Source organism: Danio rerio, chromosome 16 (assembly GCF_049306965.1).
Source record: "Danio rerio strain Tuebingen ecotype United States chromosome 16, GRCz12tu, whole genome shotgun sequence".
NCBI classification, from domain to species: Eukaryota; Metazoa; Chordata; class Actinopteri; order Cypriniformes; family Danionidae; genus Danio; species Danio rerio.
This window is the reverse complement of record NC_133191.1, coordinates 1,280,001-1,306,062: the sequence shown is the minus strand read 5'-3', so window position 1 is coordinate 1,306,062 and position 26,062 is coordinate 1,280,001. Positions and strand designations below refer to the sequence as shown.

General features: G+C 39.0%; 2 protein-coding genes and 1 long non-coding RNA gene across 5 annotated transcripts in view; 1 reads left to right on the top strand and 2 right to left on the bottom strand.

Moving 5' to 3' along the window:
* The window catches only part of tars2 (threonyl-tRNA synthetase 2, mitochondrial), a 601,872-nt gene that overhangs the window by 23,584 nt on the left and 552,226 nt on the right, over window positions 1–26,062 (bottom strand). The window contains exon 1 of one of the 2 annotated variants that reach the window (XM_073925678.1): window positions 6,345–7,899. The exons of the other annotated variant lie outside the window; for it this stretch is intronic. The gene's annotated coding sequence lies outside the window, so the exon portion shown is untranslated. Of the gene's footprint in view, window positions 1–6,344; window positions 7,900–26,062 lie in introns of those variants that run through there. 2 annotated transcript variants of the gene reach the window in all.
* LOC141378129 (uncharacterized) lies at window positions 18–18,649 on the top strand. The gene is made up of 3 exons (XR_012391878.1): window positions 18–135; window positions 12,192–13,503; window positions 17,587–18,649. It is a non-coding gene; the product is annotated as an uncharacterized lncRNA (long non-coding RNA).
* rprd2b (regulation of nuclear pre-mRNA domain containing 2b) overlaps window positions 6,345–26,062 on the bottom strand; it is a 25,945-nt gene continuing 6,227 nt past the window's right edge. Inside the window, exons 2-11 of one of the 2 annotated variants that reach the window (XR_012391876.1) lie at window positions 18,018–18,147; window positions 17,481–17,686; window positions 15,881–15,933; window positions 15,646–15,772; window positions 13,218–13,393; window positions 12,165–12,429; window positions 10,492–10,803; window positions 9,869–10,117; window positions 9,702–9,792; window positions 7,490–9,527 (exon numbers count right to left, since the gene is read on the bottom strand). Coding sequence is in view for 1 of the 2 variants with exons in the window: in XM_073925677.1 (XP_073781778.1) it covers window positions 6,488–8,268; window positions 9,914–10,117; window positions 10,492–10,803; window positions 12,165–12,429; window positions 13,218–13,393; window positions 15,646–15,772; window positions 15,881–15,933; window positions 17,481–17,686; window positions 18,018–18,147 (3,254 nt within the window). In the remaining variant the exon portion in view is untranslated. Of the gene's footprint in view, window positions 9,528–9,701; window positions 9,793–9,868; window positions 10,118–10,491; window positions 10,804–12,164; window positions 12,430–13,217; window positions 13,394–15,645; window positions 15,773–15,880; window positions 15,934–17,480; window positions 17,687–18,017; window positions 18,148–26,062 lie in introns of both variants that reach the window. The other variant, XM_073925677.1, reaches the window with a different exon arrangement.

Genomic DNA, 26,062 nt, shown 5'->3' with positions numbered 1-26,062 from the left:
CGGATGCTGCTCCATGTAAACAAACTGCACTCTCAAATAGGCGGAGTTAAAGACAACAGTGAACGGAACAAAACGAGGGAATATAAACAAACTTCTGCCTCCAACAGCCTGATGTGACGTCTTCATTTATACAGGGTAAATAAAATAAACATGCATGAACTCAAAACAACAGCCTATATTATCTGCTGGACACTCAAGACGAGGTAAAATGCATATAACACGGTAATATGAGTATAACTGACTAACTAATGCACTTCACTATTGAGTGTTGTCTACTAAAGGAGCCCTTGATCAATATAATTGATCATATAAGGATTCAGACTCGTTTCTCCAACGTTAAATGGCCCAGAATGTGTTTTACACTTGATTATTAATGTTTACTACGCATATTGCTAACAAATCTCAACTTAAATTATGATTTATCAGTTATAAAACTGATATACTGCATAAAAAGCTCCTTTTAAGTATCAATAACACTAAACACTACACAGTAAATTAAGTGTTTTATATTTGCATGATCTGAAACGGGTGGAAAAGAGTGAACTACTAAGCCCAATTCAACAAGTTTGCAAAGATGATTTAGATATGAACACAATCATTGATTATTATGAGTGAAATTAAAGATATTACACAACACTGCTGACACTGTTTGGTTGCAGATGCACTTACAATATCAGTTATTGCTTTAAAATGTGAATTATTAAGTGTCTAATGGAGCGAACCAGTAACATTATTTTAAAATCCGTGTGTTAAGCTGGGTTTAACTGCTGTTATGCCACTGCTAAAATACAAGAACCCATTGTAACAATCACATTGTGTCACTTAAATCATGGTGTGGAGATATGGTGTCTCTATTTTGTCATTTGGGAAGGGAACATGGCAGAAATATAAATGAATAAAAAGCAACTTGAAGGTGAAAGTGTTGTCTGTTCAGACATTTACAAAATCATTATTGTAGGGACACAAGTCTTAAAGGGTTAGTTCACCCAAAAATAAGAAAAGGACCTTCTGTTTAACACAAAAGAAGATATTTTGAAGAATGCTGGCACTTATTGGCTTCCATAGTAAGTGTTTGCCAACTATGGAGATCAATTAGTGCCAGCATTCTTCAAAATATCTTCTTTTGTGTTCATCAGAGGAAATTAACAAAGGTTTAAAACAACATGAAGCAGAGTAAATAATGTAATTTTCATTTTTGTGTGAAATAACCCTTTAAGTAACTAATAGAACATCCTGTATTGCAAACAAAACTTTCAGAAAAAGTCATGATGGCATCTGTTGTGTGAGACGCTGCAGAACAATGATGTACTTTAAGCCTTTTACGTTGTTTTTTTTGTATTTAAATTGTAATTAAAGAGATAATTACACACCAAAATGAAAATTTCATCATCTACTTGATCTCAGACCTGTATGATTTGACAAAACAAGACTGCCTTTCATATTTCCTTTAAAACTTTGCATATTAGGGCTGTGCAATATGACGATATATATCGTATGGACAAAATAAAACATCTACAATTTCAACATATTATGCTCTATGGTTTATTTTGTGGGGTCACTAAATACACTGTTTACAGTAATACAGTTTAATAATTTATTTTAGTGCAATATTACATGCCAGTACAGGGACGCAGACAGAAAGGTGAATAAAAGCATAGTGAGAAAGTTTTTTTAGCAATATTTCATATTAAACCTGTAATCATTAGTTTTTCAAAAATGTTTTATATGTTATTAATCATCTATATATATATATATATATATATATATATATATATATATATATATATATATCTATCTATCTATCTATCTATCTATCTATCTATATCTATCTATCTATCTATCTATCTATCTATCTATCTATCTATCTATCTATCTATCTATCTATCTATCTATCTATATATATATATATATATATATATATATATATATATATATATATATATATATATATATATATATATATATATATAAAGCTATTGATCGATTAAATTTACGGAAATAATACTACATCACAATATATATGTTTATCAAGATATGGGATGACGTATGAATTTTGTCATATCGCCCAGCCCAATGCATATTATTATGCATATACTCAAATGTTTAAGTCTTATTCAGAGTAAATAATTAATAACATATAAAAGTATTAATAACATTAAACATTTTTGAAAAACTAATGATTACAGGTTTAATATAAAATATTGCTAAATAAAATGCTAAATGTAATCATTCTACTTTTTCACAATGCTTTTTTCACCTTTCTGTCTGCGTCCCTGTACTGGCACGTACTCATATACTTAAAAATGTTAATAAAAGAAATAGTCCTTTACATTTGGTCATTATATATGAACTACTAATTGATCTAAATCACAGAAATGATCCTATATCATGATATATATCATTATCAGGATATGAAACGAGTTATAATTTGTTCTATTGCCCAGCCCTAATGCATAGTTCTCCAAAAATATGTAGTATACTCAGAAAATTATAAAAAGTTATACAGGTTTGGAACAGTTTGTGGAGTGACTAATGATAATTTTCCTTCTTGAGTGAATTATGGCGTTTATTAGTTGACCCAGACTGTCTCTGTACCTTTAAATGTCTGCATGAATCCAGAGTTTACATCAGAATTGGGCAGCGAACCAGTGCAAAACTCTACATTTACACCTTTGGTAGATTGATTCATTCAGAACATGCAACAGATCTGCCCTTGAAATAGTAAATGCTTCTCTTTCTTGTGCTAAACACTGGGAAAGAAGACACTGGATCACACTCCTCAACAGTTCGGCACTGATGGGAACATTTTCACTTTTTTTCTGACACAGAACTACAACAGAGTACATGTCGTTTTCACACTGAAGTCATCAAGCGTTTTGCTGAAAAGCAGCGAATCTACATTGTGAAAGGATTCACCGTTTGATTTAGTTTGGAGAACAATGCATGTGATGCTGTGAGTCTGGTGCAGAAAACAGACACAGCTCACACATTTACATCATCATAAAGGGATAAACTAATGCTGCTTTTAAAATCATGCACTGTCAAAAAATATCGGTAAATGAACAGTTTCTGCATTTTACCATTCACAAGTGTTTATTAGCTGCTCTGTCCACTTTTGATGTTGAAAATTCAACTCTACAGATTAACAAAGTGACTTTTATTGAGCTAAATTGTCCGTATTGTGTGTGTGTGTGTGTGTGTGTGTGTATGTTTTGGTCCTCCAGGGTGGAGGTTAAACAATAGGCTAACGACCCAACTTGTAAAAGTTAGATGTTACGAAACACTAACATGCTGAGGCTAAATAACAACTCCGATGGGGGGAGAGGGGCACTGACACGACAACCGCTAAATTTCGCCATAGCGCACACCACACACCAGCTGATTGGTGGAGAGGAGAAACAGTGATGAAGCCAATTATGATACGAGGATGGACAGAGGCCAGTGGGCAAATTTGGCCAGGATGCTGGGGTTAAACCCCTACTCTTTCTCCAATGACATCCTGGGATTTTTAATGACCACAAAGAGCCAGGACCTCAGTTTATTAGCTGCGTCCCAAATGGCACACTATACACTATGCACTAACACACTCAACAGTATATGTATGCAGTGTCGTCCCAAATGGAACACTTACAGTTACTGGTCCCACTTTATATTAAGTGGCCTTAACTAATATGTACTTACACAGGATTTAATAGTTTGTTACAATGTACTTATTGTGTAAATGCATGTATTTACTGTGTACTTATGCTTGATTAAATACATGTGTATAATTACATCTGTAACTAACTTTTGTAATTACACTTGTAAATACACTGTTGACCATCCCTTACACCTTAACCCACCCTTAAACCCACCAAACCTGTCCATAACCCAACCTCTATCCCAACTAAAGAGCACCACAAGTGTTCTCAAATACATTATAAACACAGTAAGTACATTGTATATATTTTTAGAAGTAAGTACATAGTAGTTAAGGACACTTTAAGGACACCGTTTTTCTGATGACGTTTGACGGTTGCCAAATCAGTGAAATACACGACCAAACTACCAAATAATACCGGCCATGAGTAAAAACACATTCCCCATCAGGAGGCGCTATAATCACTCTCGTAATGCTGTGTTCACACCAGACGCGGAAAGAGCGCCAAGCGCGAGTGATTTACATGTTAAGTCAATGCAAGCGCGTGAATAGACACCAATTGCATACTGGGGTAAATGGCACGGCGCGAATGGCCTCTATCATCCAGGTTCAGGTCTGGAGGAGTTTATGAGCTCAAAGAGCTGGTTGCATCTCTGAAAGGATCTAGTGCACTCAGACACGGCCCTAAACGTATCAACGCTGTTTTTCAGCCTTCGTAACGCACATAAACACTTATTTTCTTCATAAAATTTCGGCTATTTACGCATGAATAGAGCGATTTATCCGCACGTTCCACGTCTAGTGTGAACACAGCATAAATGAATTTTGCTTTCACAATCCAAAATAAATAAAGTTATCCAACATGTGCGCCCAATAGCTTCGCTCCTTCCACTATGCAAGCAAAGCTGCGGTCATTAAGTGAGTGAAGTGTCCATCATTCCACACTTCATTTTACCGATTAAATAAGTGCATCATCCAGTTAATTAAAGTGCACTTATTATTATTATTATTTTTTTTTTTAGTTTTCAGTGTGAACACACTACTTACACATTTTATACTACAAAACGGCGTAGAATAGTGCATAAGTATGCGATTTGGAATGCACCTATTGTCTTATCTGAAAGACTGTACTCCCTGAGCAGTTTAGAGTCTTCATCAATATACTGGGGGCATTAGGACCCACACAGACAGCAGGTGGCCTCACTAACACCACTTCTAGCAGCAACCTAGTTTTCCCATGTGGTCTCCCATCCAAGTACTGACCGGGCGCAGCCCTACTTGGCTTCAGTGGATGACTGACACCAGTGGATGATGTGTTCACACCATACGCGAAACACGCGAATAAATTGTGCTATTTGCACATAAATAGTCATGTGAACATTGAGTTTACTCACTGCATTGGCACATCAAATCCGCTTCATTTGCACGTCAAATTCACTGAGCAATAGACGCGGATTCGCGTCATGGGTGGGGCTCCAGTCTGCCCGGTGACTGTAGCTTCGTTGCTAAATGGCTAACAGAGCAAGAGCAAGCTCCTGATTGGTTAAAGCAGTGTGAATGTCGGCTAAAGTTCAGATTTTCAAACTCAAGCGCATTAAGCACATCAATCGCGCAATATGATCACTTCGCACGCCTCATTCATGTGTATCACGCCGCAGGATGTCTATTCACGTCTTTGCATTGGCACTTCTTCTGTGTCTGGTGTGAACGCAGCATGAGAGTTGCAGAAAGCTAGCTGCCGGCTACTAAGCTTTCTGTAGCGTAATATACAACACCAACCCAGACAATATAGCACTGCAGACTATTACAAATGACAATAAAAGTCACTTTTTCAAACTTTTCAGGGTTAAAAGTTGTTGAAAGACAGATCAAGCTCCCATAATGCAATTCAGAAGCATAAATAAATGGGGAATAATAAAAATATGAATCACAAAATGCAGAAATCTGCAAACTCACAGATTATTTCTATAGTGTAGAGATAAAGAAGTGACTAGTGGAAAAATAAACATTTCAGATACAATGAGTAAATGTAAATATTCAAAACTAATGTGAACTAATGAGAGAGATGTATCCCATCTCTGCAAACATCACTACATTATCAAACAGAATACCATGAGGAAATAACCATTCGTTCTTGAACAAAGTACGAGACCCACCTGTAAAGAAAAGTCTCCTTTCTTTCAATAATACTTCTGGTTACAATGCTTTTATTAATCAGAATACACGTAATAATATTTCTATTGTATCCCAAAAGGAGAAAAGAAAAAAAAAACGCAAAGGAACTCTTGATAAGCACTTGAAAACTACTACGTATAGCTTGCTTTTTTTTAGTATATATCGTACGCAGTGTGAGCCAAGGTCTTCACATCTTGATAAAGACTGATAAAGTTTTAGCTTAATGAAGCATTAAGATCACAACATCGTTGCCCAGCGTTAACGTCTACCACAATAATTTAATCACTCAGAAATTAAGTTGAACTCCGCTGGCTCTACGCTCGAGAGCAACAGAGGTTAGATAACAGACAGAAAACAGCACTCCGCAACCTGTCGACAACAGAAACAAGTATTTACATGGGAAACATTGGAGAGTAAGTGTTGTAGGGTAGGAAAGAGTTACTGAAGGGAAAGAGATGGTCAGCGTATCTACTTACAACTCATCCACACGCACACTCTTACACACACACACACTGAAAAGAATAACCACCTTCTGGCTTCCTTCATAAGGAGGTTTCCGGATTAGCCAATCTGGTTTCTCCTCCGGCTAGTTCAGGGTTTCAGAAAACCTCCTGAGGACCTGCGGAGGTGTCGATGCATGTGTATTTACATTGCTCTGTTAGCTTCTACATGCTAATACCGAGGGGGCATGAATGGTCTCTTGGAAGGGTTGAAAGGCCCGCTGCCGAAATTACCAGAGGAGCGCTTTGCTCCAGGAACTACAGGCTCACGTTTGTGGGAACCGGGGCCTCTGGGGGGGAACTGTGGAGAGCGGAACGTATGGTAGTGGTTTGGGTGGATGTGGGATTGAGGTGGAGAAGGGCGACGATGTCTTTGGTTTGGGTTGTTTATTGGTGGGCGGTTGGGAAGTGATAAAAGGGGGCGGGGTTCTGAGGATGGGGGCGGAGCTGTGGGTGTGACCGGAGGGGTGCAATTGGGGCCTTCTCTAATCCTACCCAATAGGGGTGGAGGAACGCCAGGGGTGCCTGGACGGTGCAGAGGTGGAGAGTGGAGCAATGTGAACTGCTCCTTCACCGTACCCGGCCGCGGGGGTTCACCTAGCAGGGATGGGGGTTTGCCTCCTCTAATGGGTGCATTCACTCCATCAGGACGGAGGTTGCCTGGTTGGTAAGGTAACACTCTGTCTATCGGTACGAGGACTCCACCAACCATAACAGTGGTGCTGGGAAAGTCTCTAGGAGGTGGTGGGGTTTGGGGGATCGGTGGAAGTGGAGGGGGAAAAAATGGAGGATGGAGCTGAGGAATGGCTCGTGTTGGGTCTTCGTTTAGGTAGGGTGGAGGTGGGTACTGTAAAGGGGGTGGAAGATGAGCGGGAAGGGGTGGAGGAGGAGGAAGAGGTGGGACTAATCCCAATTCTTCAGGACTTTCATGGGCGTGATGTGGAGATTGGGTCTCCATAAACTCCTCTTCTTCATACCAGGTGCTGCTGGCTCTAGAACTAGCGCTGCTTCCTCTTCTCAGGCCTCGGCCGACCAATCGGATGCCTTCTACGGTTTGAATGCGGTTGCTGTAATCGAGAGTTTCAATCGGCGCTCCTTCATTAGAGGATGATGAAACCACAGTCTCGATGCGATGGTAGTGCTCTCCGTTATCAGTCGGTTTCTTCTCTTTGTCTTTCGTCCCGTCTTCAGATCCTAAGGCTGGCTTGCGGGAGGATGCACTTTTCGCTCCATCTCCATCCATCTTTGCCTTTTTTTTCTGATCCTGCGCCGTTGATGGAATGTTCACACTTGCCGGTTTTCTCTTGGGGACTTCTTCTTCTTTGGTTTTTGCCTTGACTGATTTATTCACACTTGAGGCAGGGAGTCTTGAAGGTGGTATCGTGCGGTAATCCCGATCTTTACGTTCGTTTTTGTGTGTGTCCTGAGGAGTGATCACTGCGTCCCACGGGTCTCCACTGTGGTAGGCTGTAGGTGAAAGGTTATGCTCTGGCTCATTGGAGACATGGAGGGAGTCCATGATTTCATCTTGTGTTGGTGTGCTCCCGCTTTCGTCTCGGACTGGAGTGCCGTCCATGTTTTCCCCACCGACAATAAGAGGGCTACTGCTGTCCAGATCCAGTCCTAAAGCACCGAACCCAGGATTGCCTTGGAGGAAACTGTTGATCTTCGACTCCAAGCTGGGCACGGCCACAGCTTCGCTCTCACTTTCGGCCTCTTTCTTTTCTTTCTTTTCTCTTTCTTTTTCTTTGACTTTTGTCTTCTCCGACTCTCTGCTTTTCTCCCGCTTAAAATTGTTGCCTGTTGACTTCAGGACCTTGGCTGTTGTTAGAGTGTTGGTGCTGGAAGTTGCTGGAGTTGTGGAAACAGCTGAAGAGGAAGAGGATGAAGATGGAGCTGCGTCTGAGGAACTGAGAGTGCCTGAACGAGCTGACGAAAGGAGAGAAGACAAACCTGCAAAACACAAGATTTATTAAAAATCACATATATCATAATATAATCATCAGATGCTCTAGGCTAGTTTTAAACAGCAGATGGCGCTCTAGGCTAGTATTTAACAGCAAGCATTGCTCTAGGCTAGTATTTAACAGCAAATGGCACTCTAGGCTAGTATTTAACAACAGATGGCACTCTAGGCTAGTATTTAACAGTAGATGATGCTCTAGGCTAGTTTTTAACAGCAGATGACATTCTAGGCTACTTTTAAACAGCAGATGGCGCTCTAAGCTAGTGTTTAACAGCACACGGCACTCTAGGCTACTTTTAAACAGGAGAAGGTGCTTCTAGGCTAGTATTTAACAGCAGACAGCGCTCTAGGCCAGTACTACTCTAGGCTAGTGTTTAACAGCAGATGACGCTCTAGGATAGTTTCAACAGCAGATGACGCTCTAGGATAGTTTTAACAGCAGATGGTGCTCTAGGCTAGTATTTAACAGTAGATGGTGCTCTAGGCTAGTTTTAAATGGCGCTCTAGGCTAGTATTTAACAGCAGATGTTGCTCTATGCTAGTTTTTAACAGCAGACTGCATTCTAGGCTACTTTTAAACAGCAGATGGCGCTCTAAGCTAGTGTTTTACAGCAGACGGTACTCTAGGCTACTTTTAAACAGCAGAAGGTGCTCTAGGCCAGTAGATGGCACTCTAGGCTAATGTTTAACAGCAGATGATGCTCTAGGATAGTTTCAACAGCAGATGATGCTCTAGGCTAGTTTTAACAGCAGATGATGCTCTAGGCTAGCTTTAACCGAAGATGACGCTCTATGGTCGTTTTTAACAGCAGATGGTGCTCTAGGCTAGTATTTAACAGCAGATGGTGCTCTAGGGCCAGTAGATGGCACTCTATCTTAGCGTTTAACAGCAGATGACGCTCTAGGCTAGTGTTTAACAGCAGATGACGCTCTAGGCTAGTTTTAACAGCAGATGACGCTCTAGGCTAGTTTTAACAGCAGATGACGCTCTAGGCTAGCTTTAACCGAAGATGACGCTCTATGGTAGTTTTTAACAGCAGATGATGCTCTAGGCTAGCTTTAACCGCAGACGACGCTCTAGGCTAGTGCTTAACAGCAGATGACGCTTGAGGCTAGCTTTAAGCGCAGATGACGCACTAGGCTAGTTTTTAACAGCCAACAGCACTCTAGTTTTAAACATCATTTGGCGCTCTAGGCTTGTTTTTAACAGCAGACGGTGCTCTAGGCTACTTTTGAACATGGCACTCTAGGCCAGTAGATGGCACTCTAGGCTAGTGTTTAACAGCAGATGACGCTCTAGGCTAGTAGATGATGCTCTAGACTAGTTTTTAACAGCAGACGGTGCTCTAGGCTAGTAGATGATGCTCTAGACTAGTTTTTAACAGCAGACGGTGCTCTAGGCTACTTTTGAACATGGCACTCTAGGCTAGTATTTAACAGCAGACAGTGCTCAAGGCTAGTTTTAAGCAGAAGACAGGGCTCGAGGCTTGTATTTAACAGAAAACGGCACTCTAGCCTAGATTGTAAAAGCAGATGACGCTCTAGGCTAGATTTTTGCAAATCTCAATTTTGTGAATGATATTATGCCTCTATGCCTCCGCTCTACTGGAAATCACCGGGAATGTTTCTTACCCTGCAGGTTGGAGCCATGAGTCTGTGTTTTGCTGAGAACGTTAAGGATGTTCTCTGGTGAGAAGTCGACTTTGGACAGAATGTTGGCCAGAGGGTTGGATGCGGGAGCGCTGCCGGGAGTGGAAGGGGCAGCTTTGGAGGAAGACGCATTGGTGGATGGTGTAGTCGGAGTGGCAGGGGGAGGACGAGACACGGGACTCACACCTTAAAATTAGATTATAAAAACATTTGGAGCTACATGAAACAAAACGATTCTCAACTTAAAATACAATGCAATCATGTAATAAATAATCTGACTGCATTAAATTAAACATGAATTAAAATGCATGTGTAATGGTATATTAGATCCGTGCAGCTCTTAAAGTAACAGCATTGTTTGCTTTCACTACTTAGCTTTTATAGGAACATAAGTAATTGAAAACAATCATTTTAAATAATCGTCATTGATCAAATAACGTATGACATTGATCATGATCAAAACACCAGTATGATTTTTCTGTAATTAAAGCAGCTCTAGTGTGTATTGGCATTCTGATATCTGCAACTCGTATATTACATTCTACGAAAGGCGAACTCACCAGTGGTCTTCATTGCGCTGGACAGCGAGCTCAGAATGGAGCTAATTTTGCCCAGATCAACATTGGCTAAGTTCATCTGCAGGGGAGCGGGGCTGACGGCGGGGCCCGGGGCCGGAGCTGGTGCCGGGGCTGTGTTTACGGGTGTAGTGTTTACAGGAGGTGTCTGACTGGTTGAGGTCACAGACACAGTCTTAGTGGAAGTGGATGAATTCTGCGGTGCTTTAGCAGCAGTGATCTGGGAGCTTTTACTTATTGCTGCATTAGTGGACTTAGATGCTGATGGAAGACTGGACTTCTCTTTCTTCTCATCGACTAGAAGACACAGGACAACAATGGTAGTTAATATCACATCACATACTGCTGAAGTCAGAAATATTTCCCAAATGATGTTGAACAGATTCAGGAATTTATCAAAGTATTTCCTCTAATATTTGTTCTTCTGGAGAAAGTCTTATTTGTTTTATTTGGGCTAGAATAAAAGCAGTTTTTAATTGTTTTAAAGCCATTTTAAGGTCAATATTATTGGCCCCTTCAGCAATATTAGTGTTGGATTGTCTCCAGAACAAACCACTGTTATACAATGACTTGCCTAATTACCCTAACTTTACCCTAATTACCCTAGTGAAGCCTTTACATGTCACTTTAAGCTGAACACTAGTGTCTTGAAGAATATCTAGTCTAATATTATGTGCAATTAGAAATGAGTTGATTTTGAAACTATTATGATAAGAAATGTGTTGAAAATATCTTCTCTTCGTTAAATAAAAAATTGTGGACAAATATACAGGAGGGGCGAATAATATCTATATCTATATATATATATATATATATATATATATATATATATATATATATATATATATATATATATATATATATATATATATATTCAGGGTTCAACGCTAAGGATTTTTTCTACTGGCCCGATTGGACCAGTGGTTCAGATTTTTACTTGCCCTGCCAAAATTTTCACTGGCCCCATAAAAGAAATAAAAAAGTTAGCCACATATATTAAATAATGTTTCACGAAATAATGTCAGGCGGTTCATTTCACTGTGGCGACCCCAGATTAATAAAGGGACAAAACCGAAAAGAAAATGAATGAATGAAAATAATGTCAGTAGTTGTAGAATTGAAATATTTGAAAAATATTTAGCAGTAAAATATAGCAGTATGGAAAACGTGCACGTATTTTATTGCAAAACAAAAGATGGCTGACTTAAAAGTGACGGCAAACTAAGAAAAACATCACCTTCATTTTTTTCGTCATGCTGTACCTATTTAAATGTTTCCACAAAGTTAGAAACAGACATTTCCTTTAGCCTCATAATTTAATGTCGCGGTCATGTTGCCGTCTATTAAAATTTAGTGACAAGGCAGCACTGCCCCGATCGGTATCTGTCTACTGTCCCGAGCATCTCTCACACTGGCCCCGGGCCATCGGGCAGCCCTTATTGTTGAGCCCTGATATATATATATATATATATATATAATTTGGGGTGTGTTTTTTAATGTTTATACGCTCCTAAACAATTAATAAAAATTAAATATACAAAAAAAATATATACAAATATGTAGATCCTGACTTTCAGAATCGGACCAGATTGTTAAGTGCCTAAATATTCCCAGCCCAAATAATTAATAACAGAATTTTCAATTTTGGGTGAACAAACCCTTTAATTTCTGCTTTTTCTCATCAGCAGCTCCTGTCGTTTCCTCCTCCTCAGACAGCTCCATGTCTTCAATATCTATGTTGTCCTTCTGCTGCTGAGCTCCATCTCCGGTCTGGCTCTGAAAAGGTGACTCGGATCCACTTGGTGATGGGGCGTCTGCAGAAGGAGACGGGAGCGGGGAGTCCTCCAGACGGGGCAGCGTCGCCTTCAGAGCGTCCAGTTTACGCTTCAGGCTGCAGACGCGGTTGGCGAACGCTTTATACGCCTGCAGGAAGAATGTTCCAGAGAAGCACATTATAAGGATATGGGACATACATTAGCCGTGTTTCCATACGAAGATATGCGCAAAACTGGAATACGGTATTAAAAAGGGTTTCCGCAAGTTTCATCAAGTCAAATTTAAAGATGCAAGTTTGACACCCAGTGGTTGAACTAGGTATTGCACTCCTGGTTCAAAACACATGCAAGTTGCCAGATTGACGACATCAACAGGAGCGAGCCTGATTATCAAGCCTAAAGGCTGATTTAAACCTTGTTTTAAATAAAAGCAATAGATAGAAGCAATATTGTGGCTGATTTTGAAAGGCCTCAGCCGTCAGTCCGTCATTGCAGTGCTTCAATATTATTCTTCTTCTATTATTATTTCCTCCAGAACGGTCTTGAGCTTGTATCTGCCCTCCTAAAGAGCGTCTCACTCCTCCAAAAGCCACCGCATTCATTGCTTTTTGTTGTTGTCTCATTTATTAGAGAAGAACAAACACTACAGTGGAGAATCCCAACACAGCAAACTAGATTTTTCATTCACATATTTGCCGCCAGGATGCCAGGAAGTGGCGATTTTGTTCTCTTTGCTCCATCCCTGCTTTATTCACAATTATTCAACTCGCCATTATTCCAGTTTTGCAAGTCTAGTTTGCATCTTTGGATGGAAAACTAGCTAGTGACTTAACATTATTAAATTAAATAATATAAACGTTTCTGTTTAATCATTTAATTTCATTCCTAAAATCTAGTAGAGCTGTTCCCAAAATGAAGGCATCAGAGTTGACTCACATTGGCAACGATTTTGACCTCTTTGTACTGAATCTCATAGAAGATGTCTGCATTTCCCAGAGCCTCCAGCAGAGGGGGTCCTGCCTTCATCTGGCCCTCCAGGAACGTCACAAACTCCTGCAGCTTCGTACTTCCCTCCTCAAAGTCCTTCGAGAACTTATTCCCACCCGCTTTATCTGTAGACGCAGAGAGAAGGGAGTCTAGTCAGGAAATTCTGTAGTGTCGTTTCAGGAAATATTTGATCCAGCTGTAGAAAACACACTCTTCCATCTGTCTGTATGCACCAGTAAGTAACTACATCCAAAATAATACAATTGAAATCAAGGTAAAGTGTTCAATTAACCTCCTAGGAAACAAGGACAGGACATTGGCTATTTAAAACACTTTGAAAGCTTTATATGTTGTTACAGACATGCAGTGTCATCCTGCAGCTGTTTTGCAGCATATGAAATGTCCCAAGCACTATTTATAACTGTCCAAAATTGGAAAAATCTTTTTTTTTTACTCTCTGATAGTCAAAACATGTTTAAAAAAAATCTATGTTAAATATGCAGTCAAGAAAAAGTGTTTTATGTAGATAAGTCCACATATATGGAGATCATTTTTCTCTAAAAGTACATCATATCAAAAGATGATGCTTAGATTTTTATTATAATTAGGTTCCAATAAGCCCAAATAGCAAAGCGAAATAAAAAATGCATGTAAAAAAAAGAGCTTGGGCCTGAAGAGGATAATCAAGGTTTTGATTTTGTCACATCAGCCGGCTCTAAGTTAGATTACAGCACGTTCGCTCTTACAGCAGGGGAAATAAGTATTGAACACGTCATCATTTATCTCAGAAAACACATTTCTAAAGGTGATGTTGACTTGAAATTTGCACTGGATGTTGGTAACAACCAAGAAAACAAATCTAACTAGTTTACAAATGAAGTTCTGTGTAATAAAACAAAATGATGCAGGAAAAAAGTATTGAACAAATGAAGACAGGGAGGTGTAGTTCCACAGTGAAAGCCCAGACAGCAGCAGAAATCTCTCAGTAGATCTTGAGCAACCCTTTGCCCTTCCGCAGTGTAAGGCTGCTTTCACACCTGTGAATTGATTAATTTGTTCTGAAACGGGGATTAAAATGTTTACAGTGTTGCTCTGTGTTCTTGGTGCGGTTCGCTTTCACATGGCAAACTTTCTAAACGGACCAAAATAGCTAAAACAAGTCACGTGTGAGTAAACTCTCCTCACATTGGTCATACTTTCACGGTTTATCTTGCAGAGTCCTGCTCAGCTGTCAAGGTGGGGTGGTGGTTTGGTGGTGTTTGACAGGGTGTGTGCGGCGTGTCTGAAGAGCGAGGAGGGATGCGGTGTGGAGGGGTGAGAAGGGTGCGCGACGTATTTGAGGACCGGGAGGGAGACGCGAAATTTCCAGGAGATTATCAGTTGTTTGCGGCAATCCGGCAGTCTACCGTAAATGCACAGGGAGACTTCCGAAACTTGGGATGTCTGGAATGACCTTCCGCCCTACTCATAATTCAGGCCGTATGCCTGTTACATATCCATAAAACATTGTGATATAGCCGGGCTCGGATTGTATCGCTTTCTCACTACCATATTTGCTCCAGAGTTCGTTTCAATCGAGCCGAGATCACCTCATTCAGGCAATCTCAGACCAATTGTTTTAGCGGGGATCCGAGCGCGCTTGCTGGATTCACATATGCCAAACGAACCGCGCTAACTAAGCAAACAAGAGAGGTTCCCAAACAAAAGTCTAGGTGTGAAAGCACCCTAAATGAACATCATCTGCTTCAGTCCAACATCTAAACTGGCAAGAGGATGAAGATTAAGATGACCAGGGTGGACATTTCAGCAACACAATGGTCCAAAAACACAGCCAAGAAGACTCTCAGATGTTTTCAGAGACAGAAAAAATCAAGCTGTAGAATGGCCCAGCCAATCACCTGATCCGAATCCAATAGAGAATACAGAATAAAGCTCAGATTTGATAGACGAGACCCACAGAACCACTTCAGTTGAAGTGAAGTCTCACCCCTGAGCAATGCACGAGTCTTCATTCTCCATACGAGAGCCGTCTTTAAGCTTTAAAAGCCTTTTATATGAAGTATTGAATACATTTCAGTTGTAGCTGCAGTCCTTCTGTTATTCCACTGAACTCATTTTCAGATTTGTTTTGTTTTAGTTTTAGGTTTGTATTGTTTGAGTTTTTACCAAAACCTCCTTCAACTCCATGTCAACAGCCCCATGAAAAATATTATTGCCAGAGAAAGATACATGGCGACATGTTCATTACTTATTTTCCCTACTGTATGTTTCTCTATGTAGCACCGCGAGACATGATATTCGGTTCTATTGCATGTCCACACATGTATCAGGATGACATTAAATGACAGTAAAGCTCAAGTCGACTTGATTTGTTTACCTTTTAACCTCTTGAGGGCTTCATTGCTGCAGACATCCAATCTGAGAGCGGATAACTGCTTCTCTCTCAATTCACTCTCATCCAGAGCGTGCTTATACGACGTTAAACGCTCGACAAAATCATGCGGCTGACGAAGAGAGCATAAAGAAAACAGTTTAAATCAGTCAGTTTAATAAGCTGGACAACCAAGAGAGGCAGGACAAGTTCCTAAAGCAAAATATAGATCATTACTTACCACAAACTCTGCCACAATTTTAGACTTCAGAGCAGTTTTAGAGCTGACCGGGGCTGCAGGAATGAGTGAAAAACAAAAAACGGTTATTATATTTTCATGTATCAACACTGCGTACACACAAAAACTTTGCGTACGTCAGGTTTCATGCTCAGAATCGCTCACGTTTGGATTTACTAACAATGAACTGAACGTGGGAATGTGCGCAGCTCCACGCCAGCTTCATGGCTGGCGTACGCACATGTCTTGTGCGTGTCTGTTTTATTTCCATTGGCGACTCCTAGAGGCAGTTGTGTTAAATTGCACTCTACAAAGTGTCTGAGCCGTGCAATGGCAGCTGTATGAGACGGGTTCATCTAGCAGGTATATAAGGTTTCCATACCATACAGTCGACCAGCCAAACATTAAAGCGCAACTTGCAGCAGTCGCCTGTTTTCCCAATGTAATCTGAGCTATCTACTGCACGCACATCGCTATAAAGACACTATCTGAAGATGAATTTGCATGCGTGAATCAGAAACATTTCCATTCAATAAATGTGCAAATAAAATATGATGCACAGACTTATTAATGATTCCTACTTGTCTTTCTCGTGATTAATAGTAGGCAAAACCTGATATGTAGCGGGGAAAAAAAAGAAGAACGTCTTCATCAGACGCTGGATTCAAACCGAGTTCATGCTCGAACGTGTCAAAACATGTTGACATGCGCTTTACGAGCTGCGCCACCGAGACTGTTAAGGGTACACCTATATTTTCACCTATACATCTTACAATTTATTTCTTTAATCCACTCAGTGCGATGTTCAGATTTAACTGTTAACCGCATCAGCTAAACTCTCCCACTCTATTTTTTTCTTTTGTTATTAATTTCAGAGGACAAACTTGCAAATAACACCGCTTTTCTCTGGTCTACCTCAGAAAGCAGCACCTCCAGTTCACTTCTGTTCAAAGTTTCTCTTATTGCTTGCTTTTGCCGTTGCTTTTTCGTTGGGTTTTGCCATTAGCATAGTCATTAGCATATTCATACGGGGGAGGAGTCAGGGAGGGGTTTTGCGCTCGTGCATGTTGCGCTCAGTTTCACGTTCATTCAGATGTACAAAAGAATATGCGTGAGATTCGGCGTAAGCAGTGTTTCATACATCTGAATTTTTTTCTGCTTACGCACATTTACAGCTTTGTCCGTACGCAATGTTTTAGTGTGATTTCCACGCAAGTCTTCGTACATGAGGCCCCTGGTCACTCTGGGTATTTACCAGGATTTCGTTTCAGGATTTATTCAGGTATGCACTCTTCATTTATATTCGTTCCCATACACATTTCTCTGCAAATATACTGTAATATAGTGCAAGTGAGAATACGGGGCGAGTATTTATGTTAGTTCAGCACTGTTTTTACTTTCATGAACCAACAGTGCTCAATCAATCAACAACTGCATTAACGTTAACACAGAGGAATAAATAGTGGACAACATTAACAATAGGGCACTCAACAACATGTTTAACGGTTTGATTTCGGTTGCATTATTCACATTTTGGGGGTTGTTCTGCTTTGAGTAAACGTTTATGTGTGAGTAACTGAGAGTGTAGAGATGAGGAACTGACCAGCAGGAGGAGGCTGCTCTTTCACTTTCTCCTTTGCTTTTTCTTTCTCCTTCTCCTTCTCTTTGACCTTCTCCTTGACTTTCTCTTTGACCTTTTCCTTTTTCAGCAGATTGGCCTTCAGCTCGGAGATCAGCTCCTCAGGATACACACTCCTCTCCTGCCAAATACTGAAGATCCTCTCCACCGACTTACAGACTTTAGCGTCCCTGTAAACACACAGAGAGTCATTGCAGAACGGAGGTCCACTTCAGACAGGAAGTTAACAGCACTACAGGTACATGTGACTCCTCTGAAGCTTAAAAATACCATAATATGCTCGCAGATACTTTAGGAAACATGCCAAGTGAATATACTTGTTCATCTGAAAAACAATGGCAAAGAAAGCAGTCTCGCAGGACTCCCAGAGTTCATCAAGATCCTTTGAGTTCATCTTCAACACCTCCTCCTTCATCAGCTCAATAATGTTGAGCTCTGGTGACTGGGCAGGCCAATCCTAGAGCACTCAAGTACACACACACACACACACGCTTCACTCACTTGACCAGCAGGGCGGCGTCTGGCAGCACTTCAGCAAAGGCGGTTCGGTAAATGATGGCGTTCTTCCTCTTGCAGTTCTGAATGACGTCATTGGCGAGGTAGAAGAGATTCAGCCTGTGGTTGGCATCCGCTGCACAGAGAACACACGAGGGAAACATCAGTTACCTCACTACAACAATGACCTAATACAATAGAAAACGCAGGAGCGTAGATACATCAACTGAAACACCTCGACAGGAATGTTTATCTTGTGTATTACAGACAGCAGCTGAAGTCAGAGGACACTCAAACACTACGGACAATTTAGCCTACCCAATTCACCTGCACCGCATGTGTTTGGACTGTGGGGAAAAACCAGAGCACCCAGAGGAAACCCATGCCAACGCTGGGAGAACATGCAAACTCCATACAGAAACACCCACTGACCCAGCCGAGGCTCGAACCAGCAACTTTCTTTCTGTGAGGCGACAGCACTACCTACTGCGCCACTGCATTGCTGACTGCATAAATGATTATTCCTTTAAAAAAAAAAAAAAACAGCTGAATATTGTCACAATAGTACACATTTGCGTGTAAAAAGTCCACATTAATAAATGTTCTCTTTGAACCCTTTAAGGAGAACCACCCGTGGCAGTCTTTGTACTTTTATTTCGGACTGCAGATTGCATAAGTTTTATTTATATATATTTTAAAACTGATTATATATATATATATATATATATATATATATATATATATATATATATATATATATATACAGTTGAAGTCAGAATTATTAGCCCCTCCCTGTTTATTTTTCCCTCCAATTTCTGTTTAACAGAGAGCAGATTTCTTCAACACATTTCTAATCATAATAGTGTTAATAACTCATCTCTAATATCTGATTTATTTTCTCTTTGCCATGATGACAGTAAATAATATTACACTAGATATTCTTCAGGACACTTCTATACTAGGGTTGGGCATCTAAGCTATAATGCCGATCCGATAGGCATATCGATACAAAGAATACGATCCGATATATTAGCGATACATTTGTGACATATTGCGATGCAACACGATACGATTCACACCCATATCACGATACGATGCGATATTTCAGCACTAACTAATTAGATCAAGTTTATGAAATGATGTGAAAGAGGATGCTGTGCCATTGAATGAGTTTGATTATTTATAAACCAAGCAAAACCAAGACTTTTTTTTACAAACTGGCTTTTCTCTCAGAGCCAGAGTGTCAGTTTACAGTAGAGGGCCATTTTAAAACATATAGCACATATTATTTAAGTATTTTCAAGATAAACAGAATGTATAAGTGCAATATATATTAAAATATATATATTTGCACTCTTTCAACATAAATGATTATTCAAAACTTAAGGTGGTGAACTAGCAGTGTTATGCTGCTTTGAAACATCACTGTCACTGTAAACAACAGGCTAATAAAAATATAACAAACCAGCAATCTTCTTGCTGTGAGGTGGTCAAACTACCCACTGTGCCACCGTGACACCCAATTATTTTTATCATTATTATTATTAATATTATTATTATTATAATTAAATAAAAATTAACAGGAGGAGGGGTTTAAAACCTTCGTTCTCCGTGACACTAGGCTGAATATCTTTGCAGATGAACAATGCAATAGCATTCGTTATTGGCGTAGAGCGAGCAGAACTGTTGCGCACGGAAAAAAAAAACTTGCAATGCTTTTCTCACCACTTTTGGAGCTGGTTGAAGCAGTGCGAAAGCCGGGGATGCAGGAACACTGGAAGATGCTTTCACAACAACACCGTGGCGCCGCTTCAAGTGAGATTTCAGATTAGTCGTACTGCCCGCGTATTTTACAGATGCGCGGCACATTTCGCAAATTGCATATGTCCTGTCATGTCGTCCATCCTTAAATCCATAATGTTGCCATACTTTAGATTTAAAACTCAGTGGGGAATATGTTTGTTTTGCTTCTCGCGCTTTCTGAGGGCGCACCACTAGCTTCATCCGCACACCTGATACACTGAGTTGTAGTGTGAGTGTACACATCCGCAAATCTGTTGCTAAGGCTTACTTTATGTAGGTCGATTAAATTATGCGCCAAAAACAGGTTGACAACACTTGTTAATAAATAAAAAATACATTCTATATTAAAAATATAAGCTGTATCTCGGAAAAATCGATGCATCTCGCAAAAACCGATGCATCTCGATTTGCTTCCAAAATTTCATTCATCCTCTGCTGCTCAACCGATGCACTCGCATCGTGCACGCGCATGACCGCGTATCGATGCATATCGGTTAATCTTCCCATCCCTATTCTATACAGCTTAAAGTGACATGTAAAGGCTTCACTAGGGTAATTAGGGTAAAGTTAGGGTAATTAGGCAAGTTATTGTATATCAGTGGTTTATTCTGTAGACTATCTAAAAAAAATTGCTTAAAGGGGCTAATAATATTGACTTTAAAATGGTGTTTAAAAATGTAAAAATTGCTTTTATTCTAGTCAAAATAAAACAAATAAGATTTTCTCCAGAAGAACAAATATTATCAGACAAACTGTGAAAATTTATTGAATCTGTTAAACATCATTTGGAAAAAAATAAAATAAAATTGTCTTATAATTCTGACGTCAACTGTATATATTTATTTACTGTTTTTTAGAGTGTAAAAATATAGAAGTTTCTAATAAAGAAATAAAACTGAACACCTCAATACTGCAATAGATGAAAACAGCCTCCGCGTAAACATCTACAAACACACAAGTCTCACTCAGCTAATTTTATTTATTTATTTATGCATTACTCGTTATATTTACATTACAGTTTACACTGTGTGTACTCTGATTCCTTAACTTTAATTGTATGTGCAGCACCCTGGTTGTGAAATTCAACATGATTAATCTGAATATACGATAATGGAAAAATCTGACATTGTGATATTTCAACACAATCTCACGGCAATTCGTAACTTTTTCATTCAGTGGCTAAATCGTATGAATTCGTATGATCTAATCCGTACAATTGAGTACGATTTGCACATCCCCAAATGACGGTTTGGTTTAGGGTGGGGTTAGGTGCCACGCCTCCTTTTTAAAATCGTACATTTTCGTACGACTGAACTCGTACCTATTCGTACGAATTAGCCACTAAACTGACAAAACGTAAAATACTTACGTTTTCTCATGAGATCAGGCTGGATATTTAGTTCTTCGGCAATATATATATATATATATATATATATATATATATATATATATATATATATATATATATATATATATATATATATATACACACAATTTAACCAGAGTGTTTTAGTAGCTCTAATGGGAAAGAAAACATTAATTTAGGTTGATTGGGATGAATCTGAAGGGGACTGAATCATTTCATTCATTTATTTTCCTTTGGTTTAGTCCATTTATTCATCAAGGGTCGCCACAGCAGAATGAACCGCCAACTTATCCAGCATATGTTTTACAAAGCGGTTCCAGCTGCAACCCAGCACTGGGAAACACACATACACTCTCTGACTGAATCATTTGCTTTAAAAAAAAATACAAATTTCAATCATCTCGAGCAAAGATAGAAAGGAAATAAACAGTGCTTTACAGTCTTATTAGTATTCAGGTACAGAAATTGAATTCGCAAATGTGAATAACACTGTGGTCTTCATCATTTTAATAAGTCTATAACATTAGCCTTCATTAAAAGTAACAAACTGTACAGTTTCTTGTAACTTAATGCTTGAAGCTTTTCTAAAATTCTTGCACATTCACAGTCCTTTGGGGTTTCTGCAGGTTTCATCAAGTCGGATTTAAGACAATTTAAGACACTTTAAGACCATTCTGAATGAAACTTTAGACTTATACAGGGCTAAACACTATTGATTATTTGTAAAGGCCCGGTTGGGCCAATGTTTTTTTTTTGCTTGCTTATTTCTTAGCGACATACTTCAATGTGTCAACACAAAACTCACTATTATCAACATGATATTTCTTTATTTTTTTTTTAAATGACAAGTTTAATATTGTTAAAAGTATATTTAGTGTGGAGGCAATTATATAAATAATCAAAATTATATATATTTGTTGGCTTTTGGTCCAGATTGCTCTGATTGTGTAGTAACTTCTCTCGATCGAGAGAACTTCTACTCAACCCAATGAATTCCTGAGTTTCATTTCCATTTGTAAATATTTAGTCTACGCAGACTTACTTCTATAAATAGGTTTTGTATGACTGGGAGATAACGTAAAGGCATAAATTGCTCTGTTATTAAACTGTAATTGTTTTTAGCTTTCTTTCCTTTATTTTATTAAGACGGATTGTTGGTGATTGGATGGATGTCTGCCTGATTGGGTAGGAAAATTAAGAGCAGTTTTAAATTATTCAAGATATTAGAGCTGGGCGATTATTCCGATTTTTTCGATTAATTCAAATTTACGTTTTAAGATGATTTAATTTTGAATCAAATCGAGAAATCGATTTTTAAAAAATATATATTTAATACATTATAATGGCTCCAATGTCAAGACATTCCCTCATCAAGTCGATAAACTCGATCTCAACATGTATGAAAGACGTAAAAGCCTGCCATGTGAAAAACCGCACCCATCTTTTGGTTTGAACAATAGCAGAGGTGAGGGACTGCAGCAGTGATAATGAAAGTAGCCGCCCCCATGACGTCATTTAGCGGACCTGGTTGAAAACCAGACAGATCTGGCAGCATAATACAGAGAGTGGAGCAAAGCGCATCAAATGATCGGTGTTTAAAAGGGGAAAAAAAGAAAAATAGATTAAATATATTAATTTATATTAGACACACATCTGGTGCTTGTATTTGCTCCTGCTATACGTCCACAACTTCACACATCGGGTTAAATTAGGCTTTACAGTTTCCATGTTCAGTCCTTTTCTTCCACTGTGTCTTTTTAAGAAAAGGCAGCAGCTTTACAACCTGTCATTCAATCAGAAGAAGACAAAGCCAAAGCCGAGCTGACAGCCAATCTTCCCCAGGCTCAGCAAAACTTGCAAACAATATCTCTGGACTCCTGCAACTGCAATATTTACACAAATAGTTCTTATTCAAATCTTCAGCAACGCTATTTAACTCGTGAATTTGTTTTACATTAATTTACATCTTGATTGATTTGTGTATGACATGGCCATTAAAAATACAGTGTTCCTTAAGCAGATGGTTTTCAAGTTACTTTTAAAGAGAGTGTTACTTCAGTCATGTTGCTGTAATGTTTTGAGAAGACTAGTAACACAATAAAAAACAAAATAATAACAATAATAATTCAAAATCGAAAACGTGAATCGCTCTAACTTTATAAAAAACCTAGATTTTTTTTTTTGTTGCCAAATCGCCCAGCCCTACACGATATACAACAATATTTCAGTGAATTTAGGACTTTTTAGAGCCTAAAATATAGATTTTAAACTTTAAGACATTTTAAGACCCTGCGGATACCCTGGTACCAACACATTAAGCAACATCTACATTATGTTTACAACTCCTGCTCAACTATATCAACTCAACATTGCACAACCTTTGATATGACCATTGCAAATGTGCACATTGCAATATCGATGGTGAAACCATACATTGTGCAGCCCTAAATCTCAATTCTTATTCCAATGACCCTCAGCAAATAACAATGCCCCAAAAATTGAACATTTCTCTTCTTTGCACATTCGCCAAGTCGTGCAGACAGCACAAAACTTTAGTTTTAAGTCTGACGAGTCTGGTTATTGTGACACAACACCAATGAAATATGTCAAACATACACATGCACCAAAGCAAATGTTCATCTAATATTACAGAAGCATTGAAATTAAAATTCTGGCCCAAAGCCAAAAAATCTGGACGCACTTGACTGAACACAGACCCTGCAGCCAAAACAAATATCAAGCTACCGCCAAAATACCAGCATAACCGACCAGAGAGAATGAAAGTAATTTCATTTTAGAGGAAATCGATTATCGTTTTCCTGCTGGATCGTCACTGATGCGTTTAATTAATCGAAAAATTGTGCACATCCCAATGAAAATTTAATAAATTACATAATTGAGCCTTTGTTAAGCCCCACCCTTCTTAGTTACTGTCACTACGCCTGTCAAGCTTTCGTGCCTGTGCAATGAAATACAGCGTTACTAACCATCCAGGAAACACGCATGGACAGAGCTTCTACATACTGTAGTTCATTCAGAGAAAGAACAGCCAGAAAGGGGAAACTGATGGATTTGTGCTGAATATTGACCCATAACAGCACCTGTAACTGTCAGTGTGTTTGTGTGCTCTTTATACCGTTTCTATTCTCGTTTGCAGTTCAGTGGAAGAAATAAATTGAAATGCAAATCAAAGTATAAAAAGCAGAAATGAACAAATAGATTTTCCCTACCAATAGAGCTGCACAATTAATCGTTAACAGATGGCGATCTCGATTCGACCCCCTACACGATCTTAATCCAGCATTTCTACGATTCTGCCAATCATATTTTCAAGTTCAGGAGAGAAGAAAAGGCGGCTGTACGAGTCTTTTCATTGTTTCACACACGTTGCTCAGTGACACTGACACCTCCAAATGATGTTGAATGAGTCACATACTGTATTTATAAGGTATAATTCAGCTAAAAATGTCATTTTTGTTTTAATATAGTGATGTTATCGTGATCCGGAAATCACACGTGACGTGAGCTGCTGACCGTGAGCTGTTATAGAGGGGTGCGCGCGCTCTACTTAATGATAGACACGCGCACGTCTACTTTAGCGAACAGAACCTGCATATGTAGCGAGTGACAGGTAATACAGTTGTAAATAATATTCAGTTTGTGGCACAGAGTGATCGTTTGAGAGCCACGTGCGAAGTATGAACAGCACTTTGCAGTCAAAATGAAACCAAAAGTGTGCACTTCATTTAAATGATCATGTCGCATTTTAGAGTTATGATTACGGCAAGAATTTGATGTTTTTTCTTTCATAGCGAACCCACAGTTGTGCATGAAAATAAATGTTTACAATGTCAGTATAACTACTCGAGCCTCTATATTGTTGAATATAATCTGAAAATGACAAATGTCTGATTTTACCAGTGAATTAAATTGTCTAATTTGACAGATTGCAAGCATAAATCTCAAACATCATAATTCAACATAAGAATTATTATAAGAATAGATTAATATAGAATAGAATTATTTATAGAAACCAGTAGACCTACACATAATATTATTATCGAGGTTGTGCCATATCGTGAATCGTGATCTTTATTTTAAGCACAAAAAAAAAAAAAAAAATCGCGATTCATTTTATTTTAGCCAGAATCGTGCAGCTCTACCTACCAGCAAATATTAATCCAACACCAAATATAAAAGCAGACATAACCCGGTATAACGTCATCACCAATGACTAAATCTCCAAAACACCAAAGAGAACATCAGTGAATTGTAGCTCTGACATAGACATGAGGGTTATAAATGACTGAAAAACTGCTGCGGGTGAAGTATATTGATCACAAGTGCTCAGTTTGTGATAATTTCTCTGTTTTGTTCTGTTGGGAATCCAAATACTCATAGCTTGAAACAGATGGAAATATTATTAGTATGACTGCTATGGCGAAGGCTTAAACGGACCAGTGCTTATAATAGAGCTAATAAAAGAAAAAAGCTGCAGTGAAACGTAAACTGATGGTAAGATATGTGTGAGTTATTGCCGTCGGTCATTGAATACGTCAAGAATATCGAAACAAGACCAACTTGACCAACTATTGATAATATGTTGACATTTCAACCAAACACCAACAAAAGTCCAACAAAGACTGTTTTTTTCTGAGGAAACTTAGATAATTTCAGGTCTGTACCTCTATGATGACGTTGTTTTATAAACAATTTATCGAATCTGTTTTATCTTTCTGCATTGTAGCTTGGTACGGCAATCTGAGTGTGTCAAGCAAGAACAGGTTGAGCAGCCTGGTGAAGGTGGCAGGCAAGATCATTGGTTTTAATCAGACTGGTCTAATGGTAATCTACCATAACTATGTTCTAAGGAGAGCTCAGG